General features: G+C 44.0%; 1 protein-coding gene across 18 annotated transcripts in view; it reads left to right on the forward strand.

The window, feature by feature from the left end:
* Ank3 (ankyrin 3) overlaps positions 1-27,130 on the forward strand; it is a 632,326-nt gene extending 605,196 nt beyond the window's left edge. For 11 of the 18 annotated variants that reach the window (XM_029482226.2, XM_029482228.2, XM_029482229.2 and 8 more), the window contains 4 exons: positions 1,212-1,890; positions 4,481-4,862; positions 15,612-15,697; positions 24,250-27,130. In XM_029482226.2, the coding sequence (XP_029338086.1) occupies positions 1,212-1,890; positions 4,481-4,862; positions 15,612-15,677 (1,127 nt within the window). In that variant the 3' untranslated portion in view covers positions 15,678-15,697; positions 24,250-27,130. Of the gene's footprint in view, positions 1-1,211; positions 1,891-4,480; positions 4,863-6,614; positions 6,669-8,626; positions 8,714-13,934; positions 14,019-14,230; positions 14,288-15,611; positions 15,698-24,249 lie in introns of all 18 variants that reach the window. The other 7 variants (XM_085842859.1, XM_085842860.1, XM_029482231.2 and 4 more) reach the window with 2 other exon arrangements.
* The last annotated feature ends 434 nt before the right edge of the window (positions 27,131-27,564 follow it).

A 27,564-nucleotide genomic window follows, 5' to 3' on the forward strand; every position in this document is an offset into this window, starting at 1 on the left:
TAAAGTTTGAGTATCATTAAAATAAGCTTGCCATGGCATTTTGTTATTGTAGCTCAATGTTGTGTGGCTCCTTAATTAAATTTTCCAGGGAAAAGTTAGACACAAAATAAGCTTATGCAAACTATAAATCTTAGCCCGATTTTAACAGGAGGCTCATTTATAGGCAGCTGTAGCCGGCAGGTGTCCACTAACCTATATATAGCAGCTTGAACTTAACAATAATAGCTGTTGGCCTTGAACTACTAGGAAGAGCCTAGTCTTGGGTATTGTAGACCAGTGAATTAAGAACATACCTTGTTGCATTTAAAAGTCTCTCCTCTTTGGTGAGCTTTTGGGAAACCTCCTTCCCTCACCATGACCAGACCACTGTTGACTTTCTCACTGCTGGGGCAAGGGCAGTCTTCCGTAGGACATGTAGAGCTTAGAATTAGGGTTGACTGTCATCTCCCCTTCTGAGCAGGCTAGCACAGCCCTGTTCTGAATCCTGAACACTCTTCCCTTACACTCTCCTCCTCCTGTGTCCATTGTGTACCATTTTTTTCTCCTCTTTATTTGCTTCATGGTTCTAAGGAGATTTCCCATCACCAGCTTCACCAGTACCTCTCTTTGCACCATGACTCCCTCATCACTGCGCCATTAAGGTGCCTAAAGCACTCGGAGCCCCTTGTCTTTCTAACATCTTTTTAAAATCTTTAGCCAACGCTACAGTAACTCTAAAGGTCTAGTAATCATCCCCCCCCACCCCTGAGTGTAAATTCATTCCTCCTTTCCTCCATAAATTTCATGTAAACAAGTAATAATTAGAGTTGGATTATGTTACTCATGTGTAGAGTATTTAACCTAAGCAAGAAGTAGTTAATTACAGAAATGGCTTCTTCCAGCTTGCTGTGTTCTGCAGCATAGATTTTTTTTTGCATGCTAAAATGAGAAAGTTGTGTTAGCCCTAAGCCACATGGCTTCTAGATATGGCAACTAACTTTATAATTGAATTAATTTCTTCTGTATAGTTCCATTACTGTTTTAAAACTGACAGGATGCCATTATTTTGTTTCACTCAATGACATGTAACAGAACTAAGCCATGAGACTGTGAACATTACTCTGTAACCCATCATGCATTGTCATACCTGATATAATTTGAGTTATTCCATGTGTTTGTGTTCGATGTGTTCTAGCTCATTCCAGTCAGTCCAAATGTACTGTCTTCCATAGGTCATCCTTCCTTTCAAGTGGAGCTGGAGACCCCCATGGGGTTGTACTGCACACCACCCAACCCTTTCCAGCAAGATGACCATTTTAGTGATATCTCTAGCATAGAGTCTCCCTTTAGGACCCCCAGTAGACTGAGTGACGGGCTGGTGCCTTCCCAGGGAAACATAGAGCATCCAACAGGTGGACCTCCAGTGGTAACTGCAGAAGACACTTCTTTAGAAGACAGCAAAATGGACGATTCTGTAACTGTAACAGACCCGGCCGACCCACTGGACGTAGATGAGAGCCAGTTGAAGGACCTGTGTCAGAGTGAGTGTGCTCAGTGCTGGGCGAGTGTGCCCGGGGTCCCAAACGACGGTCGGCAGGCAGAGCCACTGAGACCGCAGACTAGAAAAGTAGGCATGAGCTCTGAACAGGAGGAAAAAGGAAAATCTGGTCCTGATGAGGAAGTGACAGAAGACAAGGTCAAATCTCTGTTTGAGGACATTCAACTTGAAGAAGTAGAGGCTGAGGAGATGACAGAAGACCAGGGGCAGGCTATGCTTAACCGTGTTCAGCGAGCAGAACTGGCAATGTCTTCACTTGCAGGTTGGCAGAACGAGACGCCAAGTGGAAGCCTAGAGTCCCCAGCGCAAGCGCGAAGACTAACCGGTGGGTTACTGGACCGTCTGGAAGACAGGTATGGCTGTGTCTCAGGAAATACACATGAAAAGAGGTTACTCTGCCCTTACATTGTAAGCAGGCACTGTTTAGCAGTGACTCATTTTCTAAATGATGAGACGTGGTTGGGAAGATGCCCTCTCTATAAAGATTGGTTATGTGTGCTATAATCCCTAGAGAAAGGTGAATTTAAATTCAACCATAATTCCCCAAAGTTATGGGTCTCTCTTCGTTGTCCTGGCTGTTTTAGAACTTGCTCTTGTAGACTAGGCTGGCGTTGAACTCACAGAGACCCACTTGCCTCTGCCTCCTGGGTGCTGGGCTAAGAGTGAGTGCCGCCACGCCTTCTGGGCTCTCCCCATTTTCTATACACAGGCTTTTTACACAGAACCATGAGAGCCACTGGCGTATGGCTACAGTAGTTCTGTCGATGTGCATTTGGCTTTTTTGTACTAACCCTGCTCCAGATAATAAGTCAAGAGCCCCACCTCTGTAAGGGCGGCAACTTGTGACTCGGGTGGATTTCTACGTTCTAAGAAGATCGTTTTAATAGTCTTTATAACACTCCTTCCCTCAAGCAGGTTTGTAGACCAAACAAGAAAGAGTGTCTTCCGTCCCCAAAGACTGAAGTAGACAGTAGCCTCTAGAAACAAGAGGTCATATTTTTTTCTCCTTACATATCAGACTATAAAATATACCTCTGCTTCAATTGGCGCCGGTGAGGAACCTCAGTGGGACGCAAGACTGGGAATATTATTTCCTAACCACATATTTCCATTTTGCTGTTCAACTTTTTCTTCCGGTTGCAACTCCAAGATAGAGATTAGGAAACCTAATCTTGGCAGAGATTAGGAAACCTCTTTTGAGAAACAAAGGTATCAATAACTTGGCTCTTTGGCTACCGAAGCAGCTCCTGCAGAAGGCAAAGGGCACTTTAGCCCCATCCCTGTGTCCCACTAGGATGACAGAGCATATATCTGTTCTTCAGGAAACAGAGACCAGTCTAGGAGAGCTGCTCATTGCTATTAAACTGCCCCCCCCCAAAATCTCTCATTCAATGTAGACCCTGCCCTTGAACATACAGAAAATATATCAAAGTCTTCCTGGTCCTGGAAAATAACAGTGACCTCCAGGGTCCACCCACAGCGCGGCTCCTGGTCCTGGAAAATAACAGTGACCTCCAGGGTCCACCCACAGCGCGGCTCCTGGTCCTGGAAAATAACAGTGACCTCCAGGGTCCACCCACAGCGCGGCTCCTGGTACAAAGCATCCGGAGGAAGGGAAGAGGGATTAGCAGTGCAGAGTAGGCAATGTGTGCCGTGTTAATCCTTACAGTAGTTGATTATTAGTTCACACACAAGATAAGCCTGCCTTCAGGTCCATACCTCAACATTAACATAAAATATAATGCTCTAACCGCTGCCTTTCCTGTGCAGTAAGCATGATATTAAAAATGATGTGTGAGCTACAAGATAAAACAAATGGTTTGTGTTAAAACTAGTAAAAAATAAATATATAGGATATGATATAAGATATACAAATATATTTAAATAAATATAGACATTATATATACATTATATGTATATATTAAAAGTCATTAGAAAAGAAAAGACTTAGTACACTTTAGGAAAGAGTCCCCGAAATGAACAGAAGTCCCTCTTTCTGGTCACTGAAGGTAGTGGAGGGCTGGAGAGGTTTCACTAAAAGCATCATGGTTAAAGAAGTGTGGCAGGGGTCCGCACAGACGAAAACTACAAAGAATTCCAGTTTGGGATTCCAAAGAATACAGTTTCCACTCAGGAATTCCTTTTTGTTGGTATTTTTTTTTCTCCTCAGGAACTGTTTGGGTCTGTTTTTGGTTTATTTTTAATTAATGGCACAATATTGTTTCACACTAACCTTCCCTTTTAAATCAGGGATGTTGGAACTATATGTCCATCCACATTTCTTTTTGAAGGTGTAAAATTTAAACATAAAAAACGATTTTTAAAAGGTTTATGTACGTGATTTTTATGATTTTTATGTACGTGACTGCTCTATCTGCAAGTACACCCTCACACCAGCAGAGGGTATCAGATCCCGTTATAGACGGCTGTAAACCATCAAATGGTTGCTGGGACTTGAACTCAGAACCTCTAGAAGAAGACAACATCCAAGTGCTCTTAAGTGCTGAGTCACCTGTCCAGTTCCAACATTTTTTTTTTTTTTTTTTTGGTTTTTCGAGACAGGTTTTTTTTTTTTTTTTTTTTTTTTTTTGGTTTTTCTCAGTAGCCCTGGCTATCCTGGAACTCACTTTGTAGACCAGGCTGGCCTCGAACTCAGAAATCCGCCTGCTCTGCCTCCCAAGTGCTGGGATTAAAGGCATGCGCCACCATGCCCAGTAACAATTTTTTAAAGTGGCAATCTATTAGCCATCTTGGAAGCTGGGGTCTTGGGGATGCCTGGAGCCTGGGAATACCTTGCTGGCCCACCTAATGCTAAACCCTCACATTTTAAATCCACCCCCAATTTCTTTCATTCCTATGTTATGCCTTTGGAAGTAGTTCGGCAACCTGGGTATGTACAGCCAAACACTGCCCTTGTGACTTCGCATATTGTCTCTTTTACAGCTCTGACCAGGCTCGGGATTCTATTACCTCATACCTCACGGGAGAACCTGGGAAGTTCGAAGCAAATGGAAACCACACAGCGGAAGTCATTCCAGAAGCAAAGGCAAAACCCTACTTCCCGGAATCCCAAAACGATATAGGGAAACAGAGCATCAAGGAGAACCTGAAACCAAAAACACACGGATGTGGTCGCACTGAGGAACCACTGTCACCCCTCACAGCCTACCAGAAATCTCTGGAAGAAACCAGCAAGCTTGTCATAGAAGACGCACCTAAACCCTGTGTGCCTGTCGGCATGAAAAAGATGACCAAGACTACAGCTGACGGCAAAGCCAGGCTCAACCTCCAGGAAGAAGAGGGTTCCACCAGGTCAGAGTCTAAGGTACGTCATTTACGCAGACAACGTGCTACGGTACGTCATTTACGTAGACAGCGTGCTATGGTACGTCACTTACACAGACAACGTGCTCTCGTCATCATGCCCGCCCATGGGCTGTTTTATGCTTACTAAGTGATGGGCTGGAGGCAGCTGTGAAAGCAAGCCCAGGGGAGGATGTATCCTGTGGGCTACCACCTTCAGTCATCAAGGGAATAGAGTATCCCCAGCCATTGCTGAGGACCAAAGAAACATTAACTATTTTTTTTTCTGGCGTTCCCTGATCACAAACCCAGCCTTTGTTCTTAGGGGAGAACGAAGGTGATTTTTACATTTTAGTTATTCAGTGGAGTCTAACCCATCAATGTGCGCTATTCTGTAGGACCTGATGTCTCAACGTATTTGAAAAATGGAACAGGTGCAATTTCCAGGATAAGGGGGACTCAACGGAAGACAGAAGCTTGTATTTAGAAACATCCTTTTTAATACCTCAGTTGATCATCAGCATGTAGACCCTCTGATAAAACCCAATTGGTTTTTTTCATTCTTTTGTTTTACTGTTTTGAGACCTTAAAGTATTTTTTAAGTGAAATTATCTCTCACCAATGAAAGACAATTAAAACGAGTTGTTTCGGCTTTTTGATATAGGTGGTCACCATGTAGACCAGGCTGGCCTCAAACTTGAGAGGTCTGCCTGCCTCTTGGATCTTAGCATTAAAGGTGTGCACCACCACACCTGGCTTTCCTACTGTCTTCTGGTTTTTAAGTGTTGTCTTTATGCTTCTGACTTTCTGTCAGCAATGCAGTAAACCCAGTCCTCTGTCATTGATGTGCAAGCTCTTTGTGGCGTGCCCTGAGACACACCTAGTTCACTTAAGACCAGCATTTAGAGAGGAAACAATATTTTATAAAGCAATACTTCAAGTGCATACCAAAGAAAAAAAAAACCCGCTCGGGCACTCAGAAGCTAATGACTGTCAACCAACGAATCATTTACCCATCTTCCCCCTATTCATACTTTTTTGGTCCCTTTCTAGAGTATTAGAAAGGAAATTGAGAGGAAATGCCGCTTCAGTAGATCATCTTTTATGTAAACGAGCTGGTCGTTGTCACCAGTACTAAGCTTTGAAATGATTCTTTTTCTTTTAAGCTTGATTCTCTCCACCCCCACCTCCTTTTTTTTTTTTTAAACTTTCTTCTGGGCAGGTGTGATTTTCAATGTTGAGTTTTGCTTTTGACTTCTCAGTATATTTGAGCAGGATGAGTTTGGGCAAGAATCTTGTCTTTAAAATACCAAACAGCTAAGTATGATCATTTTAAAACAAATCCCCCCCCACACACACACACACACCAAAAAAGGACTAGCAGTAACATGGTATTTTTTACCTAGGAAGATATATCCTGAAGGGGAGTGGGGGGGGAGAACTATAAGAAACCAGCACAGACATGTGACACGATCTGGTTTTGGGTGGATGTGGTTCACCGGAGAGCCACGTGGGTGTGGCAAGTAGAGGGTTGAGAGAAATGGCTCCGAGCCTGAACAGAACGCAGCAGGCTTCACTAGCAAAGGAAACCAAACTTCCCAGGGAGTCACCCAGTGCACGTGCCCATCCCAGCTTCTGGGGAATGTGAGCTTGAGTTCAATCCCAAGATGCCCCGGGGCATGTCTTCAGTGGCCCAGTCTAAGTACAGCAGCAACCAACAAGGCCATCTGATGTCCACTTCAGACAACAGACCCCTTTTTGTCCCCTGAAAAAGCAGGTCAAAAGCCCGGGCGAAGCGTTTACGCGGATGACCGCCTGCTGTTACAAGGTAAAGCCCCGCTCTCTTCTCTCCTCCCAAAGCAAGGAATGCTTTGGGGAGAAAAAAAATCCCACACATTTTTCCAAAGCTTGACCCTTTACTGGTTTCTAGAGAATTCTCTGAAAGGAAGCCTGGGGTTCTACACTGCTCGCTCCCTACTTCTAAGGCTAAGCAGATTACATCTCCAAGGAGAGAGAAGACACAGGAACCCTGACCCCACCAGCCACCTCTGTATGTGACTGGCTGCTCTGGGAGTCTTGCAAGGGTCACTTGTCTGACGGGCATGTGCGCCCTGTGTTAGTATTTGCTCTAACGTGTCACGCTTCTGACTCTGCCAGCTTACAATCTGTATCTGAGTAATTCACATCTCCCCCTTCTGCCTCCTCTAGCCTGTTGATCCTAGAATCGCCTGTGTCTTCGTGAATATGAGTTTCTCCTACCTTTGCCTGTTTTTCTAATATGTCCTTTATATGTTTTTGTTTTTGTTTTTGTTTTTCTCCCCTCTCCTTCATGTGCTTTCTTTTTGTGAAATTTGAAGGCTACTTACTGTAGGGACTGTGATTTCACAGTTTCTTGCACAGATACCAGCAAGTATTTACTTTGGCAGCTGTGTGCTCCAATGAAACCTCATACAAAGTCAGGATTTAACATGACTCTTACCACTTTAACTACTTGCCAGTGGACTGTTTGCAACCACTATGTCCTAGTGTGTTACCTATCCTTACGATGTTAGCCATCGTTTTACTTAATGACTATCACTCCTTTTGTGATTTTTCTAATCCCCGCATCCCTTGCCCCCTGCAAACCCATACAGCCATACCTTATCCTAATGGCATTAACTACACAGTTCCTAGCTCCCTGACTTAGTCATTTGCATAATCCTATCATTGCAATTAAATAGCATGGCAAAGAATATTTACTGAATAACAGTATTTTCCCACTTGAATTATTAACTGTTTGCCACTCAATAGTTTTTTTTTTCAGATCCCTGAATTCATGGCAGAATTACTGGTTCTGTCTGTTCTTCTCCGTCTCTCTCAGTCTCTGTGGGGTCTTGGGAATGCAAGTTCTCTACCACTGAGCTGTGTCTGGGACACTCAAACACACACACACACACACACACACACAGAGTTTTGAGACAGGATCTCATTAAGTTGTCCAGGCTGGCCTTGAACTTACAATCCTATGATCCCAACAATGTTCTGGCTTACACTGTCATTTCATTCTAGGTCTTACAAAAGCTCTCAAGTGCTCACAGGCCATAGTCCCTCACTCATTAGCGTAAGCTCTTGCTGAACCCTCATCTCCTGATACAGACAAGTGCTAGTATCAACCTCAGGAGTCACTTTTGATATAGCTAACAAAGTAAACCAGAATTCCCTAAAATTCACATGTGCCTCTCTCTGGAGAGACCAAGTGTAATAGGGCCTAAATTACAAGCTCATACAATCAAGTCACAGGAAGGCAGATTTAAAACTAGTATAAACAGGAATTCAAAAACCTCATTTAGTTTTTAATTTTTAGTTTTACCTTGTTCTTTGAGACAGGGTTTCTCTGTATAGCTTTGGCTATCCTGGACTTGCTCTGTAGACCAGGCTGGCCTCAAACTCATAGAGATACGCTTGCCTCTGCCTTCCGAGTACTAGGACTAAAGGTGTGTGCCACCATCTTAACTGTGGACACAGACAACACACATACAGAGGCACACCTATGCACACATACACACACACATGTGAACATTCAGAGACATACCCAATCACATACACACACCGATACAAATGCAGCCTGAATATTGCTAAGACATTTTCGTCCACTCAACTCACAGGGTTCTCTTAAACATGTATCTTGCTATTCTTTGGGGGGCGTGGAATAAGTAAATATAACTCTTTCTTAATTTGCCTTTTCAGAATATCTTTTCTTTTTAATATTGATGATAAAATTATACTTAAAAAACATGCATTTATCAGGACTTGAGAAACAGTGAGAGTGACTCAAGCTCAGAGGAGGAGCGGAGGATCACTACCCGGGTCACACGAAGGCGTGTGATTATAAAGGTACCAGCAGCTTAGAGCGAGATGGGCTGCTGCTGTGTCTGGAAGCCTTTAATGAGCGTTGGGAAATTAAGCATGTCTAATAACCTGGCTGTTTCTTTGCTGTTTCTCGAAGGCTTGTTTCTTGAAGTCCTTGTAAAAGAACGACCCAAAAGAAAGGCTTGTTGTGTGCTAGTGTGTGTTCTGCGTGTGATTCTGTCTGAGAACTCCTGGCACTTGGGTTCTGCCTCTCTCTGTCTTGGTGAGACACAGGGATAGTGGACACAGGGCTCAATCGACACCCCAGAATCTAATGTGGAAGAGAGGGAAGTGCCACAGGCTGGACTTGGAAAAGAAAGCCATCGTCTCATTATCAAGCGGTGACTGAAAAGTTTAGGTTACAGCCTGGCACTCGCATGTGCGTAACCTGGGAAACTCCAGAAACAGGCGCTAGCAATACTTAACACATGCCCAAAATGAAGTGAACTTTTAAGTATTGGGACCAGTTTTTGCTAGAAGTGAAAATTCCACCTTCATCCTGAGAGCACAGGACCTCCCTTGTGACGAGCCATTCACAATGCGTGGCATGCCGAGGGTGAGCCACACCGCCTGGGACTTCTAATGGGTATCTCTGGAGAGAGAGGGTAAGGAGAAGTGCACACTGTTTATTAGACTCCACAACTGCAGTGTCAGAAGACTCAACCAAGAGCTGGGAAGCTCTGTAATTAGGTTCTCTCCATTTCTTAATCCTGCTTTGGGGGTGACGGGGGGGGGGGGGGCAGAGGGGGGAGGAGCCATCAGATCTGCTCAAATACAACTTCTCAAAGATTCTAAAAACATTTGAAATGAAGTGACTTTCTACATTTTGAACTCTTTCCCCAACTCAGCAATGAGTGAGCACTTCAGGTGCTGGCCACACCCTGAGTCACTCCTGTGGAAATCCTAACAGGCAAACCGATTTAGTGATGTCTATAGTGTATTTTCAAATATGTGGTTTCCTGTCTATGACATCCTCCCAGCTGGTCACTGCTCGCATGTTCCCTGTGCTGGCAAAGCAGGGCCTCAGGGTTCTCTGGTCCTGTGGCTCACTCCCATGAACGATGATTAGCGAAACACCCAGAGAAAACACATTGAACAGACCATCAGGCGAGCTGCTTTTCCCATCTAATGTGTGGCAGCCTTCTGTGGCTTCACCCCAATATTCTACAGCAGCCTCCCCTTTAAATGCTAACCAAACTCTACTAGAAACGCAGTTACACAGATGCTACAAAGCCAGAAGGATTTAAAAAAAAAAGAGGACCCACATAGAAACAGACACACAGCTAAGTCAATGAAGATTCCTTTGGTCCCCTAACCTTCTACATGCAGCTCATCAGCAAGTCTGCCTCTAAGCAGTTTATTAGAGGGAGTTACATGTGCACTTGAGCTTAACGTATGGATAGTGATATATACAACGCATGCATGCATTTTAAGAGCGTGTGTTGAAACCCCTAAAATAAACCAGAAGGCCATACATAGGCTTTGTGAGACAGGAATCTATATTCTACCCAGATGCCCGTTCTTTGAAGTTGGGCTCATTTTAGAGAGAATGAGGCCAGCAGTGACCTCAGAAGATGGCCTTGTGGCTGGGGAGAGCATCGTCCTAAGAGTATAGTCACCGTAGAGACGCTCTGAGAGATTCCTTTTGCTAGGACAGAGAACCCGAAAGCTAAATAGCACTAATTGTTACAGGACCCCGCAGCGCAACAAACAAGACGTGTAGGATGCTCTCTAGTTACTTACTTAGTCTTCTGTTGCAATTGTAGAGGCAGATTAGAAACAAACAAGACGTGTAGGATGCTCTCTAGTTACTTACTTAGTCTTCTGTTGCAATTGTAGAGGCAGATTAGAAGAATCCCACCTCTCTGGCTCCTCCTTAGTCTATGTGTGGGTCTCCAGTGGAGTCCCGGGATATCGGTGGTATGTGGCAGACATAGCGTGAGAATCCTCACTGTTAAAACCATGAAACTTGGCTACTCTGACCTAAAAGGTCATTGACACAAACCACTGTTCTACCCAGATGAACTGATGCTCGGAGATAAGCTGATTTATTTTAAAATCACACAGCCAGGCAGCAGCAGCTCTGGGAGCAGAACAAGGTCCGTAGCTTGGCAGTGAAGGGCTTTTTTTTTTTTTTTTTTTTGCACAGAAGACAGACAAGAGATTTTTTTTGCTAAACCAAGTCAGGCATTTGACCATCAAGACTTCCCCTGTGACACAGAAAAGGGCAGCATGATGGCCGCCGTGCTGGGAACCCGACCTGCTACCCAGACGTTGAACAGGGACTGGCCTGTTAGACTGTGGGCCACAGGAAGCCCTCAGGCCCTCACATCAGCACTGGAAGCCACTCGGGGCTATCCTGTCCTGTCTTTCCCTGGAAGCTTTGGTTGGTGAGCATCTCCATAGGAAGTGACATTCAGGATTCCATGCCCCAGTGTGAGCAGCTCCACGTGCTCAGTCAATCAGTCGATGGTATGATTGAATGATTGGTCTCGTCATGTCCGATCACGTCGACCCTTTCATTTTTAAATGAAATTTTATCTGTGCATCTATTTCCTTGTATGTAATTTGATACTCGCACAGTCTCAAATGCCTCCCTGAGCTTCAGTTGCTGAGATCTGTGCTTAGCAAGTCTCACTCGCAGCCAAACTACTAAGACTGGTTAATATCCAAGCTGTACAATGCAAACGTATTGTTGTCATTTTCAACATTTTTTTTGTCTGGATTTCAAAGAGTTCTTATGTATGCTTCCCTCAAACCAAGGAATCCAAAATTATATAAAACTATGTATCACTTTTGTCTCACAAAATTCAGAGTATCCCTACACATGCATCATTTATACACACATGCACACACACCTATACCCAACAGGTCTCTTAGAGTGTATGACTTAGTCAGGGTTTCGATTGCTATGATGAAACCCCATGATCAAAAGCGACTTGGGGAAGGAAAGGGTTTGTATGGCTTATACTTCCAGGTAGCAGTCTATGACTGCAGGAAGTCAGGGCAGGAACCTGGAGTCAGTAGCTTACGAGGAGGTCATGGAGAAGTGTTGCTTACCGACTTGCTTCCCCTGCTTTTCCATAGAACCCAGGACCACCAGCCCAGGGTGTCACCACTCACACTAAGCTGGGCCCTCCCACATCAGTTACACTCTACAGGCTACCTCTGCAACTTGATCTCATGGAAGCAATCCCTCCTCTCAGATGACTATTGCTTATGTCAAGTGGATATAAAACTAACCAGCGTAGTATACACCCAGTGCATTCTTGACAGGTCATGGCATTTGCAGAATATATAACACTCATTCTGGATTGGGAAGTTCACATTTTACTACGTGCACGAAAACAAGCCAACTCTCCTTATAATGTCCTTCCTATATTCACAGACATCTAGGAAGAAAAAGAAAAAAAGTCATGCCTCTCCCAGGTGTGCCAAAGGAAGTTCCATGGTGTCCTTAAAGAGACCACCAGAGATGAGGACGCTCCCATCCCCACCCCAAAACACATGCACCATGATGTTGCTTTAAAATGGGGGAAGGGTGACAGAAATACTCTTGTCAATAAGACTAAGTGGAGTGGGGATTTTGTTTATGTGAAAGTACAGTAGAGACTTCATGAACCTTCAAAGCTAATTAGCAATTGCTCTCTCTCCCACTCAAGGAGTCCCAGAGACCTCTCACTGAGAACCTTAAAGCTCCAGCATAACTGACCGAGAGGTAACGAGGCATAGATCTTCAAAAGACCTAGTCCATAAATCTTAACTGGCCCTCCAATACAATCTACTCCTCTAGTGTAGTGAGGGGCTACATACTTAGTTTGTTTTGGTCTTAAAGAGAGCCGTCTGCATCTTTGACTGGCATATTGTACATCTTCAGGAATGAGACAAAGAAAAATCTCACCTTCTGAAACAGTGCAGGAAACAGTATCGTCGATTGATTAGTAGGGCTTTGATTCTTCTGAAGGTATTCATCTAAGTCAACAATACACTTGTACCTATCTTGTTCTTGTATCCACACCTTCCTCTACTTCCTCCTTTCCTTTCCAAGGTTCTTTTAAAAAATAATAATAATAATTAGCATCTTCCCATGAAGGGCACACTCAGAGCACAGTGAATGGATTTCTGTCTTGCTAGAGCCTCCTAACGGCCTTCCTTTGTGTACCATTCAGAGAGCTGGGTGTGCACAGAAGAAACACCTCAGAGATACTTCATTCATTCTTGCTTTACCCACAGTAAAAAGAACCCTCCGTGACCTTCTTTTGGCCCTTTAGCTGTCTCTAACACCTTTATCTTTAAAGTAAAATGGCATTCTTGCTAATATGTGAAACCAACCATAGGAAACAAGAATAGCTCCCTGCAATGGCCTCCCCCCACACACAAAAAACCACTTGCTACAGATTTCAGAGTGTTGGGATGTCAGACCTCTCCAGTCTGCCAGTCTCCCTTCCCTCTACATTGAGTCAACCGATACTACACAGAAACAGGGCTAAGAATGAGCTCAGAAGACCGCCAGCAGGTCCCACTTGACATGAGAGAGCAGCAAATAAAGGAATCAATACCAAGAAATGTAAGATGCTTTTTCCACCGGGCTGGCCCACGTGGATGGTGGAATACCACATCAGCTCTCCTCGCATACAGTCTATGAAAACCTCAGCCTCCCCACCCCTGAGCCCCACAAAGGAGACTTTCTTTACCCTGAACCTTTTTCATAATCTTTTCAAAAAATGCGTTCCCCTTAGTGCATGATTTTTTTAAAGTATCTTTTCCCAACTCAGAAACTGCCTCTATCAAGGCAGATAGAACTTGCTTCATAAAATCTCTTGAGCTATGGTGTGACTGATGACCAAGAGTTTTGTAGGAGTGCCTTCGTCTGTTCTTACCATTAACCACTGACTACTCTTGTTTCAACCAGTGAAGTCTCTTGGCTTATCCATGGGTTAACTGCATCTTTGTCTTCTTGAAATGTGTTGTGGTCTCTACCATACATGCTGGAATACATGCCTGAGGTGTAAGACCAAAGGTTAACAACTGTTGACTAACCAACCGATGTCAGTCTTGTCTTTCGCTGGAGAGAGAAGCAGAGTGTGTGACTTCCCTACAGCTCCAGAGCACGTGTGTTTTGCTGTGCGGTGTGCTGTGGACCTGAATCAGTACCCGCCTAAGCTCTCCTCTCTCATGTCGCCAATCTCTATGCTGCATCCTTTAGGGGGAGGAAGCCAAAAACATCCCCGGTGAATCTGTCACAGAAGAGCAATTTACTGATGAAGAAGGCAACCTCATCACGAGAAAAGTAATCGCCATTGAGATTTTATGCTTCTGCTAGAGTTGAAATGCCCTGCATGAGAAACACCGTTGTGTGTAATAGGTTATAGCGCCCCCTCTTGACACAGGTTTCCTCTTGAGTTCAAATGCCCTGCATGAGAAACACCATTGTGTGTAATAGGTTATAGCGCCCCCTCTTGACACAGACTAGTCCCTACTTCTCCGTGTTGCTTTCAACAGATCACTCGGAAAGTAATAAGACGGATTGGTCCACAAGAGAGGAAGCTGGATGACGTGGTAATGTAGACCGGTTGCCAGGGAGAAAGTAGAGGGTAGAATTTCCTGTGATTTTTTTTCCCCTGAGAAGCCCTGCTCAGGGAGCAGCTGCTGGGGCGTGGAAGCTTCTGGTCTTGGCTTGGCTTCTTCTAATAGGCATTGTGTGGGGGTCCAGCCACTATTCTTCATAGCACACCTGAATGTTACACACTTGCTATTGTCAGAATGACCACAGAGATAAAAGCTTATTTACTGGAAGGAAATAAGAGGTAGAATCCTTGATCATTGATAACCTGCTTGAGAGGGTCTACACATGGCCTTCAGTTGGATGCCAGTCTAAGACACCGAGGGAGGACAATATTAGGGTGGCAGAGAGTTTGGGTCACAATCTCCATATGAGGTCTACGTGGTTGTCCTGACCATCATCACATCCTGTAGGAAAATCTCAATTCCACTGCCATGTCGTGCTTTGCGCCGCCCCAAGACCAGTGTACTAACATGGAACCTAACTCAACTCTGAACATAGTTCATCCAACAAACCCTTTTCTGCCATAGAAGGTATCTTGCTATTATTCTTTGCTGTTTCCCAAATCTTTATCCTATTTAATGGGTAGAAAGTAAATTATTAAATACTATATATATATATATATATATATATATATATATATATATATATATCAAACTGAAAACTTCTGAGGACCAGGTGAGAATGGAAAAAAGAACTCTGAGCCTTCTGTTAGAGTAAAAACTAAATGGGAAGTGCCTTGATGTCAGAAAAGTGTGGACCTGGTATTCAGGAAAGACAGCCCCTATCTGTAGAAGTTGGTGCTGTCTTGGACCAGGATGGAGAAGAGATGGTAATTCTATAAACTAATTACAGAGAAGCTGTCGGACCACCCATGGCACTTTGTCCTAGCTTCGTGCTTATTTGGGAAGTCCGAGTCACACTACCACAGACTAGTTATGGCTCCGCTGACCTACAAATCTCATCAGTCACAACCAATGGGGATCGTTAACGGTTGGGGTTCAGGAGCTTTGTGGGCATGTTTGGCAATTTCTTCCACCTTATGTTAGGAAACAGGCTGACTGCTCTTTGAAACCATTAACCCTCCGTGTTGTTACGAAGTCTCGTTATGCTGTTGTTACCTTGAAAGTGCTGTCGCCTGCTGTGGCATGTTGGGGAGCTGCTCTGTGCAGTCAAAGCCAAGGTCATCTGTGTCTGACGATGCGACACGGCCTGGTGCTCTCACCCACTTCTCCTTCCTAATCCAGCCTCCAGGGACCAGTGTGGGAAACTGCTTTCAAACTCTTCTACTGCAAACATGTAACACGTTCTCTCCTCCAGCAGGGAGAAGGCTATAAGGTGAAGACGAAGAAGGAAATCCGGAATGTGGAGAAGAAAACCCACTAGTGACAGTGACGTCAGTCCAGGTGGGAAGTACACTTATGTCAGCAGCTAGACTTAAAAATCTTGAGAATTTTCTGGGTTCTCTGAATAAGTATATTCCTATGTTCCCTTTCTCTTTCTTTACTGAAATCTCACTGGAAGATGAAATGAAATAAATCCTGTTTTTATTTCTTTACATGAATGCAGATGTATATATGTAAATGTGTATATTTATGCATGTATATGTATGTATCTACATACATGCATATGCACATTGAGCTTTAACTCAAGTTGGGTCTATAAACATTCTCCATGTGTATGGCTTCTGCAGAAGCACATGCAAGCATGACTTGAGTCTGCTACTCTCTCACCATGAGACTCCCTGGTATATACAGTCATTGTGGAAAGACCTCTGAGCAACAGATCTGATGGCCTGTGCCCAAGTTTGAGTGTCGAGTTCAAGGGCAGCCAAAATTATAGAGAGAAACCCTGTTTGGGGGTGGAGGGTGGAGGTCTCCACATCTAAGTTAAATTGGAATTCCATATACCTTTTTATGTAAGCGTAAACACAGTTAGGAGGCCAATCACACAGGCTTTCTAGAAGTTAAATGCTTAAGTACACTGTTCACGTGTGCGTGGACTCTTGCTCTTGTTTTTCTGGATTTCACATTAGAGCCTTTTTGATACAGATATGATCAGAAAGCTAATCTGGGGTGAGGACACAGCTTTGGGAAGTTGTATCTTCAGGGCCTCTCCTCTCTGTCCTTTCAGTCTCTGGGTCAAAGTGACAAAGAGTAGGAATTCTAGTCTCATTTTCTCACCTGTCCTCCCTGCCACCAAAAACTCCCTGATACTCCATTACAGAGATAAGGGATTGAGAAATAACCTCATTTTAGGTACCTACGGCTTAGGTTTTATTTCATTGTTTTGAAACGTGATCTGCTGGAGCCCAGGCTGGACTTCGGCTTCCTATGTGCCTGGGGATGTCCCCGAACTCTTGATCCTCTTGCCCTTCCCCCTGTGCTAGCATTCCAGGTCAGCACCACACCACGCACAGTTTATGCAGTCTCGAGGATCAAATGCAGTCTTGGAGACCATACCGGGGGTTTCACGAATCTTTACCATCTGAGCTGCATCTCGACCCTCCCAGGAAGATCCTTAGTTATACCTGACAATAACCTTTCCTTTGCATCCTGTGAGGCTTGCTTTCCGTAGAAACAGCAATCGCAGGATGCCTGCTGCACTAGACTCAGGTTTGTGTTCACCACAGATGCCCTGGAAACAGAATTTACCATGTGTATTCCAGAGTCTTTCTTTGTGGCTAATTCTCTTGGATTGGCACCCTTAGTGTCCCCGGCTAACTTAAGCAGCGGGCCCTAAAAGGTTAAGAAAATTACCCACAGTCTCATAAAAGCAGCAGAACTAGGAAATAAGTCCTAACTGACTCCCTCCAGAATGTTCCTCTTCAGACTCACTGCAGACCTGACCTGGCGGGTTGCCCCAAGTCAATGGGAAGCGCATAGAAAAAGGCCATCATCTCGGTCTCTGAGGTTGGGGTGGATGGTTTCAGTCACTTTATGAATTATAGATATGTTGTCATTTTAAGGGATAATTCACAAATAATTATAGTTTTGGCCAGGGAAGAAACTAAATAGAGAGCTCAGACTCAGGGATTTCTGTCTTTCTTTACCTCTCCTCTGTCCTTCTTTCTTAGGTCAAGGGAAGGGGGTTAAAAAGAGAAAAGGGGAATAGAGTAAAATTATAAGAAATTAGACAAACAGGGATAGATTATTACATTTATTCCTAAAGCATCTTATAGCCATAATCTTTGTATATTGATACAAAATTTAAAATTAGTTGTGCTACTCTTAGATAGAAGTTGTGCCTATACAACTCATTGGGGAATACAAGGCTCAGACCCAGGCCTTTCGATAGCTGCTATTACAAACTGTTTAGAATTAAGTAATGGAAGTTCATGGTTGTGAGCACCTGATCCTTCTGCACACATTTATTGGGAGAGCTCAATTACAGAGGCGAAAAGACCCCAAGCCCAGAAATGGCGTTGCTTATATAGGCCTAGGAGTGATGTGTCCATACCTGATTGGTTATGCTACCATTACCTCATTAATATGCCTCGGGCCAGGCAGTGACTCGGCAAAAAACTCTTATGCACATGCGCACATTGGTTGTTTACCCATAATCATGGGTGGTGGCCAGTGGTAGCCAGCGCCATCTTGTAATGGCGTTCGGCTTCCCACACATGGTCAGATAGTCAAACGCATGGTCATATTAGATTCTCATTTAGTTAATTACAATAAAATGTTTTCAAGGTTATTCAGACAGTAAATAGCTAAAACTAGTCAATGTTTAACAGTTCCTTTAGGGGGCTGAGAGATGGCTCAGCAGTTAAGAGCACTGACTGCTCTGCCAAAGGTCCTGAGTTCAATTCCCAGCAACCACATGGTGGCTCACAGCTATCTGTAATGGGATCCGATGCCCTTTTCTGGTGTGTCTAAGGACAGCAGCAGTGTACTCATATAAATAAAAATAAATAAATCTTTAAAAAATGTAAACAATTCCATTAGGCTATATGTCGATAGATGGTCTTCAAAATGAACTCCAAGTTACTCACCTGTGGGGATTTGATCTGCACTCTATAAAACCAACAGGAGGTGACTTAATGTGCTAGGTAAAAGCGTCACCACTGAGCTAACCCGCACAGCCCAAGGCCTTTGGGGATATGCGCTAAACCTCAAAGTCGCCTAACCACTAAGTACTAGCATTACAGGCTGAGTGGTAGAGTACTTACCCAGCATGCACAAGGCTCTGCCTGGGTGCAGGCCCCAGCAGCAAATGCACCTCTTCACATACCTGTCCCCCACAAACTGGGAAATGCATGCAGGTAATTCTAGCTCTTTAGCGGCGGAGGCTGGATGATTGCAAGGTTTAGAGAACTCAGTACCTATCCATCATTCTCAGTGGCAGTCTTTCTGGGCCTGGAGATCTCCGTGTGGCCATTGGAGACATAGGGGTGAATCGATAGGGGTGCCAGGTAGCTTACCAGCTCTATGGGTTTGGCCAAGTTATCCAGTTTGCATGTTGCCATTTCCTCAGAGGGAACAGTGAAGGGGCTTGGGACGACCCCTGGATGAACAACAATAACCCTCTGTAGAAAGATAGTAGTAACATGTCTCAGACTTGTTTCAGAACTCACTCGGTTTGTACACGTAAATTGCTTAATAACAGTAGTTGCTAAGCCCGTAGAAACCCTCAATTGGGAGGCTCTATTATAAAAGTATTAGAAGAAGCAAGAAGGAAACAAGTGTAGCAGCTGGCCAAGCGCAGGCACAGCAGTGGCAGCAGGGGGAGATCTCAGCTTAGCCATCCATCCCTGCTTCAGGCGAGGGTGGTTTGCTACAGTCACTATAATTGGGTCTCATGGTAAACTGAGGCAGTTAGCAGACCAGGTTTCTGCTCCTTTTCTTTACCAAGAAATGAAGCCCAAAGAGACCCAGACAAAGCCAGAGGAGGTAGTGACCATTCCGAGTCTCCCCTTCAGAGCCTGAAGTAGTTCATCCCACTTGAGGCCTCTCTGGGACATTTTCCCAGAATGCATCTGAGATACAGATAGCTTGCCATCTGTTTTCCTGATACAGGATGGAGACAGAATTGAAGCCAGGTATTTTGGCTCTTGCCATTTTACATTCCCTACATTCTCTGTGTAGTAGGGACTTAATACTACCCTGTTATTAGGATTGAGGTAATTCATTTCACAGCAGTGCCAGGTATATAATAAATGCTTAATAAAGAAAAATGAAGTAAATGCATTTAAAAATATGCATTCATCTGCTTCCATTATGTCATTTAACCCCCTTGCTGGAAAGGAGCAAAGTTGAAAAGGCCTCATTTATTGGTACTAGCTGAAAAGGAAAACTGTTGTGAGATGGGTATTAGGCCATTAAGTTTTCAGCCAAGTGTGCACTGGTGCACATCTCTAATCTTAGCACTTCGGAGATGGAGGCAAGAAGATCCAGAATTCAAGGCAAGAATGAGACTCAGTCTCCAAAAAGAGAGAAAGGAAGGAAAGAAGGAAGGAAGGAAGGAAGGAAGGAAGGAAGGAAGGAAGGAAGGAAAGAGAGAGAGAGAGAGAGAGAGAGAGAGAGAGAGAGAGAGAGAGAAAAGACAAGAAAAGAAAAGAAAAACCGAAAACTAAAATTAAAGGAAAAGTAAATCTTAATTTTTGATTATAGTTTCATTTTGTAATGAAAATTACTGCTTTTTAAAAAGAAATAGGGCCAGGAAGCTTGCCACCAAGCCTGATGTAGTGGTTTGAATGAGAATGGCCCTGTAGGCCCATATTTGAATACTCGGTTCCACAGTTGATTGAACTGTTTGGGAAGGACTAGGAGGTGTGGCCTTGTTGGAGGAAGTATGTCAGTGGGGGTGTGGGCTTTGAGGTTTAAAAAGCCCTCACCATTCCAAGTTAGTGCTCTCTCTCTCTCTCTCTCTCTCTATCTATCTATCTATCTATCTCCCCCTCTCCCTCCCCCTCTTCCTCTCCCTCCTCCTCCCCCTTTCTCTGCCTCATGGTTGTGGGTTGAAATGTAAGTTCTCTGCCTGCTTGAAAGCTTACCTGTTCCTGTGTTCCCTGGTTTGATAGTTTGGGGCTCACCCTCTGAAACTGTAAACCCCCAATGGACTCTTTCTTCTATAAATTGCATTGGTCGTGGAGTCTCAGCACAGCAATTTAAAAGTAACTAAGACACCCAAGTTCAATCCCTGGGACCCACATGATAGAAGGACACAACCAACTGCCACAAGTTGTCCTCTGACCTCCATACATACATTGTGGTGTGCACATATATATGCCCAGACATGCTGTATTAGTCAGGGTTCTCAAAAGTTACAGAACTTATGAAAAGTCTCTATATATTAAGGGAATAAATTGTGATAACTTACAGTCTGTAGTCCAACTAACCCAGCAGGGGAGGAGACATGGGAGGGGTGTGAAGGGAAGAACAGGGCAGAGTTTCCTGTGTGCACAGCAAGACCCCATGAAGTCCCTCAGGGGAGAGGTGATGTACAAAGGAGGACCTGCCTCTTTAGAGTCTAGGGTCTGCACTTTCAAGAGCCAGAATTTAAAAGAAACTTGAGGAATTCCATACATGTTGATTAGAGAAGGAAGTCTACATAGATAGAGATTCAGGAGCAGCAAAAGATAATTTGCTATCCTGTGTCATCTTAGTTAGGGTTTTACTGCTGTGAACAGACACCATGACCAAAACTCTTTTTTGTTTTGTTTTGTTTTGTTTTGTTTTGTTTTGTTTTGTTTTTCGAGACAGGGTTTCTCTGTATAGCCCTGGCTTTCCTGGTACCAAGGCAACTCTTATAAGGACAACATTTAATTGGGGCTGGCTTACAGGTTCAGAGATTCAGTCCATTATCATCAAGGTGGGAGCATGGCAGAACCCAGGCAGGCATTGTGCAGGAGGAGCTGAGAGTTCTACCTCTTGTTCCAAAGACAAACAGGATAAGTCTGGCTCCCGTGTGGTTAAGAGTGGGGTCTCAGGCCCAGCGTGGTGACACACGCCTTTAATCCCAGCACTCGGGAGGCAGAGGCAGGCGGATTTCTGAGTTCAAGGCCAGCCTGGTCTACAAAGTGAGCTCCAGGATAGCCAGGGCTACACAGAGAAACCCTGTCTCAAAAAAAACAAAAAAAAGAGTGGGGTCTCAGAGCCCACTTGCACAGTGACACACTTTTTCTAACAAGACCACACCTCCCAATAGTATCACTCCCTAGCTTAAACACTCAAACCACCACATGTGTATACCTGATGGGGTATGCAGTCTTCATTCTCAGAGTAGGGCTAGAGGTAAACATCAAAGTCTTAGAAACGAATGTCTATGTTTACTCTTGATCTATAAAACCAGAAGCCACGTGTGTAGGCCCCTCCAGATGTCTGTGTACACAATAAGCTTTGGGAAGTGTGCCCCCAGGACCCATCGTTGGCACTGTGGCTTGATCGAATGCTAGAACTAACTAAAGAGTTGGCGTGGGAGTGGTTGATGTTTTCATCACTGGCCCCTGTGGGCGTGGTGTGGACTGGACACTGGGGCTCATATTTACAGCCATAAAGTTTGAGAACCAGGAGAGAATGTGACTTCAGTAGATGTGGGGAAATAAATCCTCTAGTGTGTACTGGGCTCAAAACAAAACGAAAAGCAAACAAACAAACCTGAGTACTTCCGTGGGACTCTAAATTGAGTCTCAGGTCAGCACCTGAGCCTTTGCTGGATCTGGAGCCGTGTTTTGTAAGAAACATCATCTAACATGTTTCTTAAAGTGACAATGAATCAGTATCAGAGTATCTGTGATACTCTTTCTACACTCCCACTTTTTACATTCGGGAGGCTATGCCAAGCCCACAAGCACACCCCTCCTTTCAAGGCTGCTTTTTTTTGGTTTTTCGAGACAGGGTTTCTCTGTGTAGCCCTGGCTGTCCTGGAACTCACTCTGTAGACCAGGCTGGCCTTGAACTCAGAAATCCGCCTGCCTCTGCCTCCCAAGTGCTGGGATTAAAGGCGTGCGCCACCACTGCCCAGCATCCTTCTAAGGTTTCTTAAGTTCTTTCTGTTAGCTGTGCTCACAGAGCTCCAGATTCCATTTCTGAAATGTCATTGTGGAGCCTGTCCACAACATCCCGTCCATCAGAGGGCGCTCTCACCTCAGGTCGTTTTCTAGCAAGTTGCTTAGCCAAGGTCCTGGTCCTCTCTGTGCGATGCTGTTCTCGGTAGGAAATGTTTTGTCGAACTAGTATTGCTAAACCCATGGGGTTGGGACCTACATTCTGGCCACCTAAGAACAAGAAGATTTGAAGGATGACTACTGCTTTTTAAAAATAGCAACATACAGAAGGGCAGGATATAATTAACCCAATATTAAGAAGCTGTAAAAAAAACGGGGCTAGAGAGATGGCTCAGCAGATAAGAGCACTGACTGCCCTTCTGAAAGTCCTGAGTTCAAATCCCAGCAACCACATGGTGGCTCACAACCATCTGATCATGAGATCTGATGCTCTCATCTGGTACTGTCTAAAGACAGCTACAGTATACTTACATAAAATAATAAATAAATCTTTATATATATAAAGCTGTAAAAACCACCCACTCTGTCTAGAAAGACAATATCGGCTTACACTGAGAAGAGACAGGCTTTGTTTTGTTTTATAATACAAAATTAACTTGGGACGTTAGCTTGGTTATTAGAAAATGTAAAGAAATGGGTGAGAGTTCACCCATCCTGTCTCATGTTTGTAGAAACTTACTAGACCTTATTAAACTTGTCATAGAAGAGGTGGGTTAAAATTTCACATCCCAAGGAAACTGGGAGACTCAAGGACAAGTTTAGATAATAGGGCTGCGAGTTTGTCCAGAGTGAAGAGGGCAACCATGATTGAGCCACCTAAGCAGCCTGGTGCCTGGAAGATTTGGATTTAATGACAGCAACCAAGGTGTGAAAATCCTGATCGACAGGGTTTGCCCACCCTCTGTAATTGGATCTACTGAAGTGAGTCACTTTCTGTCCTTGGAGGAGCACAAGTGTTGAAATCTCAGAGGAGTGGGTACTTTGGTGTTCTTGGCTCCAGTCACTGGTGACCTGGGGTGGGGAGGTCAGTCATTTAAAAAAAAAAAAAAAACCACAGTCAGACCCATAACAGGAGACCAGAGGACGAGCGAGCAGTTCCAGGGTGTTTACCCAGGGTGGGGTGACCTGGGTGCTCCATCCAGGAAAAAAAAATGTGTCTGAATAAACAACCTGAAGGTCACTAGGACGCTCCAGTCCCTGCCTCTGGGTAAGCAGGACTCTAAAGGTTCTCAGTGAGCTTCAGAACAGATTTGCCTGTGACTGAAAAGGTTTGGTGTTTTGTTTTGGTTTTGTTTTTTCTTATAATCATTCCTGCCTCGAGGTGGAAATCTGGTCCGTCAGCTTCCGGACTTGAAGGAGAAGGCGAGACTCTTCTATGAAGCGGGGAGAACAGGGGACAAAACTTGTCTTCTTGGGGTGTAGGCCAAGGAGCGACAAACAGCTCTTGAGTAGCGGAGGAGCCCTGTATTATCCCAGTTTCAGGGACAGGATACTCCCAACTCATCCTTGAAAGCCACCAGCTCAGGAAGATGGTGTGATAACTCGCAGAATCACCTGGCCAATAGCACTGATTTCTGGGAGCTTGCTTGGATCCCCTAGGGCCTGGTCCCCTGAGGTACTTACCAAGAACGCCCTATTAACAAGTCGAGGGTCCTCAGTCTCTGAACCCTGGATGGTGAACAGCAAAGATGTCCTTGGCAAGCTCTCCTTTTATATATAGTAAGGCCAGAGCTGTGTCTCGGTGAAATACTTGTTAGAGTGCAGGGATCCCAGGATTTAGACCCCAGCACCACAAACCCTAGTTACTGTGGCAGAGGTGGGGATGATCAGGAGTTCAAGGCCAACCTAGGCTACATGAGACCCCCGTATCCAAAAAAAACATAAAAATAAAATACAAAGCAGACAATGAAAACTAAACTCATCACCTCCCATTTGTTTCCCTCTCTGCAGGACCACGTGGTCGCACTGCCAGTATTGAGAAACTCACCAGAGATCAGCAGGAAGGAAATAGTCACCAAGAATGGAGTGTGGGTCAGCTGCTTCCACACGTCAGTGACACGATTTTTTTTTTTTTAACGCAGAAGGAAAACGAAAATCACATTTTTTTCTTTCATTTAGCATGAGCCGATCTACAAAGCATGGAAACTCACGTTCATTCCCGGCACTGACATGCACACTGAGCAAGTGCAGTGCACGATACAGGAAGCCATGTTCTTCAGACCCGGTCTCAAGTAATTTAGTGTCATTTTCAAAGAAGACAGACAAAACAACACCTGTGCCACCCAGGAGGAGGGGCAGCAGAGGATGGAATGATCAAATCAAGAAGACACACTAAAATTACTAAATTCACAACAGCTCGCCTTATTTTTCTTGGACCCAAACTAACTGTCAGGGTATAAACACTGTTCGTTTCTTTCTTTCTTTTTTTTTTTAAAGAAAAATAATAATAATAATAATAATGAAAAAAATCAATAGTTTTGCTGTAAATAATAACACTGTAAATTCTAACAGAAGAAACTACAATAAAGAATTATAAGGCACCTGCCTCACAGAACACAAAGATATCACAAATGCATCCAAGGTCGGGCAGGCATCCCAAGTGACTTCACCCTGGACAAGGATGGGGATCTGGCGCGCGCAGGACTCTTTCACTGACTCTTGTATATTAGCAATCATGTTTGTACACGCAAAACTGCTAGCTTGATTTTAAAAGAAAAAAATGCAAATCTTTAAAAAGAAAAAAAAAAACCTGCTGCAAATTTAAATAATTCCCCAAACGAGGAATTCTGTAGTTCTGTGAAAAAAAAATTTTTTTCTTCAGAATATTAATATTTTGATGCATGCATATCACCTTATTTTGATTAAATCTTTTCCAATTTTGCAAACACTACAGTCTCCTGCAACACGGGAGATTTTATCTGTAAACACAAAGCCCTTCATCTAATATTTATTGCTATTGCCAATTTTTCAATGAAATGACCAAAAATGGAAAAAAAAATAACTATACAGTAGTTTGCTTGGGGTGGGGGGAGGGGCGCTGTTAGTGCTTACAGGGGGGAAATGCTTGCCACTGTAGAAGTGGATGGTGCTCACAAGAGGCCCCAGTCATGGGTATTTAAAAAAAATGGACTGACCGGAAATCCGTATCTAGCAGGATCTAAGCGCACTGTAAAAAAAAAAAAAAAAAGACAAAAAAAAAAAAAAAAAAGATTGCTGTATTGTGTACTGGCTCTGAGATGTAGACCCCTTTCAGCAAGCCAATCACTGGTAACCATCCCAGCAGTGCCCCCATTAGGTTAGCGGGGCTGCCGAGTTTTATAGAGCATTTTTCTTTGGGTTTGGTGAGGTTCCTTCGTTCACTATCTTAACTTGAAATCGACCTCCACGGACACCTAGCTCTAAATGACATGTATGAGAAAAGCAGACGCTGGATAAACTAGTCGATTATTTAAGCATATAAAATAAACTGTGTTCAACTCTTCACCTCCTTGGGTTCTACAGTGTCCTTGTATCCTCTGGCAAAACCTAGCTGTCTAATCCCCAGTCACAGGGGCCCTGTCTGTGCCTCCAGTCACTAAAGCCATACTCTCTGGAACGTTCTGCTCTCTCCCGAAAACACCCACCTTGAATAAACTCTGTGCATTTTGTGGGGGAGCTAAGAATTTAAAGATGAAGTAATCTTTGTCTATTTAGGCTCTTCTGCCCCATAGAAGAAGATGGGATTTATAAGGCCAGTATGTCAAGAGGTTATGCTGTTCCCAGGGAGCATCTATCTGTGGTTGATTCACACACACACACACACACACACACACACACACACACACACACACCGCCCAGGAAGAAGCACTGGTGTAGGTTTTGTGTCATTAGTTTGGGGGCTTGGGGGATATTGTCATCACTGTTCCTGAGACAAGGTCTCAAAATGTCTGCTTAGTTTCTTAACGGATATGTTGTCAGAGCTTACAGATTGAGAAATTTTGCTGATAACTCGAGGTTTTTTTATTTTACCAGTTTATTTTGGTACTGGTCATCATGCATGCTGAAAGATGTGAACTACCACTAAGCACCACGCTCAGCCTTCCCTGGATATTTCTGAGACGGCCTCACTAGCTGGCCCAAGCTGGCCTTGACTTTCCGAGCCTTCTGCCCTGTTTACTTAAGAGGGCTGTGCCACCAAACTGAACAGGACTTCTCTTGTGAAGCAACCTCCGGCAACAGCAGACCGCCCATTCCAAAAGACGCTGTAGGGGTGACCCCTACTCTCTCTAGCTACATTTGTGATCCCCGTCATTCCTAGCCTTATTTCCTACCTAACCCTGATAGGCACTTGGAGTTTGGGGCCCACTGATTTCATAACTCAGAGTTCAAAGATCCCATGCCTTTGATTCAACTTTTACCCCAGCCCACAGCCAGGCATGGCACATTAGGGGTGGTATCTCTCACCGTCCTAAACTTCAAGTCCACACTATAACATTTTTCTTCTAAATACATTCCATGCATTGACTCAGTCCTTACCACCACTGTGTGAGTTAGGTACTATCATCGATGTAACAGGCCCCATATAGTATTAATGAGTGCTTAATGTCATTCAAGGCTGTTATTGCCTGTCCTGTGGGATGAATATTCTCCAGAATTCCAGCCAGAAGACAAGTACCAGAGAGCCTATTGGGTCCAGAGAAGCCGCTTTAAATAAACAAAGAGGCAGAGAGTACATTTGCATGTCATTTGCATGATGTCTGTGTCTACACCCCCAACCCGTGCCAATCAGAAACATCTAAAGAACAAGCTGCCACACCTGAAAGTTTAAAAAAAAAAAAAAAAAGTCCCCAAAGCTTCTACATAACTAACAACAGAATGTAAGAATGTCAATGTATCATTTAAGAGCTATGAATTCCAGACCCTCTGGCGTTGCTAGAGATTATTCAGATCTAGAAACTTAATGGGGTTATGTTACATGCCTGGAAATGTGACTTCAGGAACAGGTTGAGAGGTTCAGATGACACCAAAGCCATGAGTTGACCCAGAAGTCTCTGAAGTACGATAGATTTTTATTTACGCCTCTAACTTCTGTATATACTGCATCGAAACGGGACATAATGTTTGTATTTCTAGTAGAGTCTGACCTGCCAGCTCACTTAAATGTATTAAGATTTTTCTTTGACATTTTTGTAAAGAGAGAGAGAGAGAGAGAACTGTGACTGATAAAATCCTGAGATTTACCACTTCTCCTTTATACATTTTTACCCATTTGTTAACATGAAAGGG

The sequence above is a fragment of the Mus caroli genome, unplaced genomic scaffold (assembly GCF_978045245.1).
Source record: "Mus caroli unplaced genomic scaffold, Mus_caroli_1 scaffold_9, whole genome shotgun sequence".
Taxonomy (NCBI): Eukaryota; Metazoa; Chordata; class Mammalia; order Rodentia; family Muridae; genus Mus; species Mus caroli.